This window comes from Plectrocnemia conspersa, unplaced genomic scaffold (assembly GCF_051122295.1).
Source record: "Plectrocnemia conspersa isolate PC_06_02 unplaced genomic scaffold, ASM5112229v1 ptg000013l, whole genome shotgun sequence".
Lineage (NCBI taxonomy): Eukaryota > Metazoa > Arthropoda > Insecta > Trichoptera > Polycentropodidae > Plectrocnemia > Plectrocnemia conspersa.
In genome coordinates this window covers 16157202-16164283 of record NW_028277177.1, presented here as the reverse complement: position 1 = coordinate 16164283, position 7082 = coordinate 16157202, and the positions used below count along the sequence as shown (strand labels likewise).

Here is a 7082-nt window from a genome sequence, read left to right as displayed (position 1 = left end):
GAGTGTTGGTCCTAATCAGTTTATAATTTACGGCCATAATTTTAAATGTCAAATATTTATAATTGTATTTACGCAATAATCAAAAAAATATATAATATCATTTTTTATCATTATTAAGTCATAATATTAGACAAACTTTAAAAATAATGTTAAAAACATGGATTGTTCTGTATTACCCCGAAATAACAACACATTTAACTTTTACACGCCCATACTATACCGCTTTGTCATAAAATTTTGCAAAAAAAATATGGGTGAGTATATCTTCTTTTATTTTGCACGGATTTGCATGCCCTAGCTATTTCTCTCTATCACAAGTACATGTGATAGAGAGAAATAGCTAGGGCAAGGTGCCTCACGCTTCAGACGGTGTTAATCGTGAATCAATTTGTTTGCTTGCCGTCGGGAGATTTATGTCAAAGCGCAGAACATTCCTGCACTTCTCAATTATTTTTTGACTTAACAAGTATATTTATTATTTTTATTTTGTTAAATAATTTTAGTACAAACTAACTTTATTTTAAATAATATTTATAGCAATTATTAAATTAAACAAGAACTGTATATTAACATGTTTGGTTTTGCTGATAACACATGCTTGGCGTTTTATGTTAAAAAAACGTTTAAGCGAAAAAATCGCCAAGAATACAAAGTCATTGCATAAAGGTAAATTTGTAAAAGAGTTTCTGCTTGATGTTGCAAGTATATGTCCCGAATACAAAAAAAAATACTTAGAAAACATTTCTTTGTCAAGACGTACTGTTGTCCGACGAATAAAAATGATAGCGGATGACATTAAAACAACTGAAAAAGAGGTGTAATAAATTAAAGGCATTTTAAATTGCATTGGATGAAAATCATAGAAAACGAGTGACTCTCCTCGCTCTAAAAAGACACGCCAGTCAAAGCTCCAAAATAAGCCTTCTAGAAATGCTTCCAATCATGGAATCGACGTTGAGATAAGTGCATCGCTAGCCAAAGAGATTAATTCAAATTTGATGTAAGCTTATTACGTTGTTCGTGCTGAAATTATTCAGCGTATTTTTTTATCACACCTCGTATAAGCTAGAATAAATTAAGGGTTTTTTCAAAAACAAAAATATAAGTTAGTTCAGAAAAAAATAGGTGTGCCATAGCATTTATAAACTTAAATAAATAATGGTTATTATCAAATGTCATCCGCTCTACAAAATGCTTTTGAGTGTTCTCAAATTCTAAGTGGTCTTTGATCGTGTGTCTGCGGTTGCATGTACGCTTACCAAGTAATTTTATGTGAATAGTAGTTTTTTACATTCTTTTGTAAAGAGTGCGAATCCGCATTTGTCCAAATACTCTGAAAAACGACGCTGGCGAAAACCGTGTTGTTGGCCCATTTGCGCCTGCCGATGGTATTTGTAGATATTTTCACGAATAATTAAATCAAATATCTTAACAAATGTCGATGGAACGGCTATACAGTTTTAGATGACAAATTGAAAATGTATTGAAGGGGAGCAATTAGAATAACTTTATAGTGAGAAATGAGGCGTTCCGCAGCACATTTAGACGACTGCTATTAGAGCTGCAATTAAAAATTCCGCCCCTTATTCTATTTAGAGATAATTTAGGACACTGTTTTTAACAATATATTTATTGTGACTATGTATATATTTTGTGTGTTTTCGTGTAAGAAGTGAACATTTATGATGTGTTAGGTAACTTATATCAAGTGTATTTTTTAATAATTACAAATCAGTTGAACCTAAATGCTCCTTAAAATAAATAAAAATAATTCATGAGCTATTTGATAATATCATTTATTTTAGACAATATGTGGTAATAATAAAAAAAAAGTAAAATACTATGAGACAGAACGTTATTCTATTTTTTATACATAATACGTGTTCATTATTTACTGTCAAATGTTTATTTTAACTAAATTAAAATTCTGTATATTTATTTAAACATATGGTTTAAATGCAATTTTATTGTTTATTTTTAGGATTTAATATCACAACATACGTATCTTTATTATGTTTAAAATACAAATATCATAAATTTATATATTATATTATTTTTGGTATTTTCACTACTATACAGAACATTAATGTATAATGTAAATACTATACAGAGCAATATAACAGTAAATAAGTTATAATTATACAAATGAATATTTCTATAAATAAAAGTCGTTAAATCACAAGATTATTCACTAAGTTGATTATTGAAAGTCTGCCAATAAAAAATAAACATTTTTAAACTATACATATTAATTGGTAAATAACATAATACAATCTTATTATTATAACAAGAAATGAAATTAATATCTTATAGTGAATGTGTATTACCAGTTAAGTTATATTTTCACTAGTATAAATAAATTTTACTAACTTAGCCACTGAAGACGTATCAAAAAATTTATTTTCCATTGGCGAGAAAATAGTATATTTAAAATGGATCAAACTAAACATAAACCAAAGCGAAACAAATTAACCAAATAAAACTTTAAAAAACATAGCAAGTTATAAATATACATTATATCAAGTTGAATTTGGTTAATTCGTTTAGGTTTGGATTTAAACAACAAATGGACGTTTCGAAACTGTCAAAATAAGTTTCATAGTCGCTTTAGAGCAGCATATAATTTTACTAGCTCCTATCAGTTAAATTAAATTTTCGCTAGCAGAAATAAATATCTACTAGTGAAAATGTATTTCGATATGATTTCACTGAATCGCCAGTAAAATTAATAACTTCACTGGTAATATAGATACATTCACTGAAACACATAAATAAGTGTTACACACAAAGATTTTAAATTAAATTAAATAAATCTCGTGTGAAAAAGCAACAATTATTTTATAATATTTATTATTTTTCAGAATATAATTCATTTTATTAAATTACAACACGATATCAAAAAAATCAATTTATCTTGTGTTTTGTTGTAGAAACTGTGATTTTGCTTATTATAATCTTAATAGTCTTATAGACAACGAAAAATAAACTACTTAATAAAATTACGAGTGATAAATATACATCTAGCAAATTACGTTGATACCATTTTAGTTTACTCGCTGAACCATAACGTCTCAAACCACCATTGCGAGCTACGTATTCAACATGCTCTATTGCAAATTTTAATGGTTGGGTCTTTTCGTACATTTCACGCCAAGCCGTTGATAAATTAGACGCAGATTGTTGATATCTGGAATATAAATAGATCAGTATCATATAAAAAATATATAATATATATGTATTGATACTTACTCTGGAGAGAGAATTTTATCCAGCGCATCCTCTAAATTATTTTTAGTGATAGATTTATATGTAATCGATACTCCTAATCCATTTTCTTGAGCTGCATTTCCATTTTGGTTTTGATCTCCATACACAGGGATAAATAAAGATGGCTTTCCTGCGTGTAATACTTCTAGAACACCACCAAGACCACCGTGTCCAATAAACGCCACTGTTTTAGGATGATCTAAATTGGTGACGTATAATTTTAGCACTAGAGCGATTTTACACTTAGTAACTTTATCTACTTACGTAATATTTCATATTGCGGTACCCACTTCATCGTATACACATTATCAGGTAGATTGGCTATAGAATCAGTTTCTAATTTCCATATGATTTTCTGTTTCAATCTTTTGAATATATCGAACAGATAGCCTAGTTTTATTGGAGAAAATGTGTGAGCCTTAATCATCGATCCCAGTGAGAATAATATGACGCCATGTTCAGATTCATTTAGAATCTTTTCTATTTCCTATCAATTTTATAATTTATTGTTATGCTTAGACATTTTGTGATATGTACATACATAAATAAAGTATTTTTTTAAATGTTGATATATTTACAATATCATGAACTATTAACACTAATAAAAAGTAATGTAGAATTAAAATATTTGTTATCAATGCCATATATTAAGGGCATAGTTTATTTTTGAGATATATTTTATTGTGAAAAAAATAATGTTGTTGATGAAAAGTATTTTTTTACATTATACAATAGTTTAGCTTTTCATAAGAAATTAACATTTTTTTTAACATCATTTAAAATTACCATACTCACTGGATTTAAAGATCGATTTTCAGTCTTGAGGAACATTCCTGCAACTTCATAAATACCGGGCACTAAAGGTTTCACGCCGTTTATCATGTAATGTGTATGACATAACATCGATGATATATTATTAATCATGTCTTCTACTGGTGGAAGACTTATATTTAAGTTTTTCTCAATGATTGCTTTATCTTCATTTATTACAAAATATTTGTGTAAGAATAAATGTATGTGTGTTAGGACTGTATTAGCAGTACGCTGGAAAAAGTTCATGGTAGGAGCGTAGCCCAAAAAGATGTTTGGTATGTAGGCAGTATCTATTGGCTGGTTGAATCTCTCATAATGCCATGGCATCATGTAGTGCGATTGAAAGCCAATTACAGGTCCTCCGATGACATTAGCAATGATCAATCCACAATCGCTAACGAACTGCTCTGTTAAGATCACGTCAAATTTTGCTTTTTTCGTTACTAGATCTTGAAGTTCTGGAGTCGTTGTGAGTAATTCGCACATATTGTGTCCAAGGTTTTTTAACAATAAAAACTCCCTCACGTGAGCCGTTATAAAGCTACCTTGGTCAAAGTCGTTCAAGTCGAAGATTTCCTTATGAAAAAATTCAAAGTTTTTTAAAGATATCTGAGTCCATCCTTTAGGCACTTTTTCTGGAGCAAAATGAGAAATAATAGTTAGCTCATGTCCTCTTTCAGCTAAACTCAACAGAAGCGGCTCGAACACAATATGATGACTCTTGCCAGGATGAGGAAAGATTCCCAATATTTTGAAAGAATCAACACTGCATAGGATCAAGGATGTGATTAGAATATTCGCGTACATCATGCGCGCACGTCTTTACCGATCGATAAATATACTACTACTGGACCAACGAAAGATTGCAGCATTATCACCGGTCGCCAGCAATGTTGTGCGATAACTGGCTACATACTAAATCAGGCGAATATAATAATAGTTTTCTTAGTGTGCTTTTTGTTTGTGTTGCGATTTTATCCCACTTGCGCGCAATGGTAGAAGAGAGTGGATATACATTTTCAAAGGTCAACTGAACAAAATATGCTAAACGTCCCAAAGTTTTTATTATAATACAATACATAATATTGACGATAAAACTAAAATTAAATAAGCTTTCATTAGATACCTGTTTGATTTTTGGTCTATTATCTTCAAAGATAAACAAAAAAGTTACATATAAATTAATACAGTTATGTATTAGTATGTATCATTCCAAATTATCATATGTAACCATTATTAGTAAATCGTTATAGTCATTTTTAGTAATCATATTATTAATGTATATATGTAATCATGTGTTAGATATTGTAATCGTTATAAGTAATAACTATCTTAAATGAACTATCATTAACTTTGTTATTAATCATGTTGTTGTAAATGTTATCAGTATGACGAGAAAGTTAACCTTTAGTCTAATATACAATACAAGCTTGATCGGCAGAACAATATGAAACTTTTCATAAAAATAGAACTCGTAAAAATCAAAATTTGTTAACCACCTTGTTGTAAAATGTCGGTTAGCAAGAAAAATTAAAATTTGAAACTTTGTAAAAAATATAAAAACGTATCAAAACACAATTTCAAAAAAAAAAATATAAAAACGTATTAAAACACAATTTCAAATTTAGAAAAAATAAGTTTTTTTTGTCATATATGTGGGTTTTTAATTCAAGGACACGATAACCGCTCTAATTATAATTAAATTCAATAAAACTATTCTAAAAACTACAGAATCTTAATAAATTTTCTCGGAATCGTGGGTACCAGTAAATCAAACGAGATTCAAGCCATTTCATATTTAAATAGAACAATTATTGAAATTGAAATTCACATTAATTATTTTATTATCTGGGGGCGCAGACCTTCGATGACGCGCCAGCAAATGGCTGATGTCATATTTTACAAAAGGATGGGGTAGCGCGAACTTAAAAGAGAAACGATGAAAAAAAACGTGTAGGTGATCTTAGGAAGCCTCGATTGAGGCCTCTCTTCTTTCAGCAATATGCAGGTCTTGCTAATAACGTTGCAATAAAGCTTTAAACTTTACATCTAAAGAATAATATTGTTATAATATTATTTTTTGACTACAATTTAGAGATATTTACAGTTAGAGAATTTTCCGTTTCCAATATAAAATAATATTTAATATTTAAAAGTTATAAATACATTTCAGTAAAATATTTATGTTTAATTATAAACATTGCGATATAAATAATCTGTAGTACAATACGCGAATTATATAAATATATTTATGTACAAATTAAAATACAATTTTCAAGAAGAAATTCATAAGATATGTACTACATATTATTTATTTAATATATTAATATATTATATATAAAAAAATATATTTTTAATTTTTGAATTAATATGCTATGCGAATATATACTTATTTATTAATTTAATATTTCCAATACTTTTTGTTGTTAAGTTAAATAATTAGACTATATATATTATATATTAAAAATTATTTTTAAGGTTTCAAATAATTAGTATTAATAAAATATAATACATATACAATGATAATTTAAATTAATATTTTAATTTTTAAAAATTCTGTCATATAAAATTTTTTAGCATTACATCTTTTCTCATAACTGGTATTTTGTAACACGATATACTTTATGTATTTATATATGACCATGAAAGTGTAATCTTACATTAGTAGATTATAAATAATATCATATGATATTATCTGTTTTTCAACCATGAGTGTATTTCTTATATAATACACATCAAGTTTTTTTATTCATTCTGTAACTAACTTTCTAAGGATTCGAAATATTTTTTTTTCGGCAAAACTTATATTAATTATTAAAATTCATTATTGCTTAATATCTAATAAAATAGAAGTTTAATAAAAATATTAGTATAAATATTCGAAAACGGCTTTACATTTATATCGATAATCTTGATTAATAAAAATCGGTAAATATTTTATCGTATATTTATCGATTTTTAATAATCAATAAAAATGGATTTCAAGTACGTAATTTGAATAA

The 7082-nt window shown here is 27.5% G+C and overlaps 1 protein-coding gene across 1 annotated transcript; it reads right to left on the bottom strand.

Moving 5' to 3' along the window:
* Positions 1-2779: 2779 nt before the first annotated feature.
* On the bottom strand, positions 2780-4993 carry LOC148227412 (UDP-glycosyltransferase UGT5-like). Its single transcript, XM_088202652.1, has 4 exons — positions 4063-4993; positions 3532-3754; positions 3250-3466; positions 2780-3187 (listed from the first exon to the last, which is right to left on the bottom strand). Exons 1-4 carry the CDS (start codon positions 4888-4890, stop codon positions 2905-2907), a joined length of 1551 nt encoding a protein of 516 aa, XP_088058778.1. The 5' UTR covers positions 4891-4993; the 3' UTR covers positions 2780-2904.
* Between the last annotated feature and the right edge of the window lie 2089 nt (positions 4994-7082).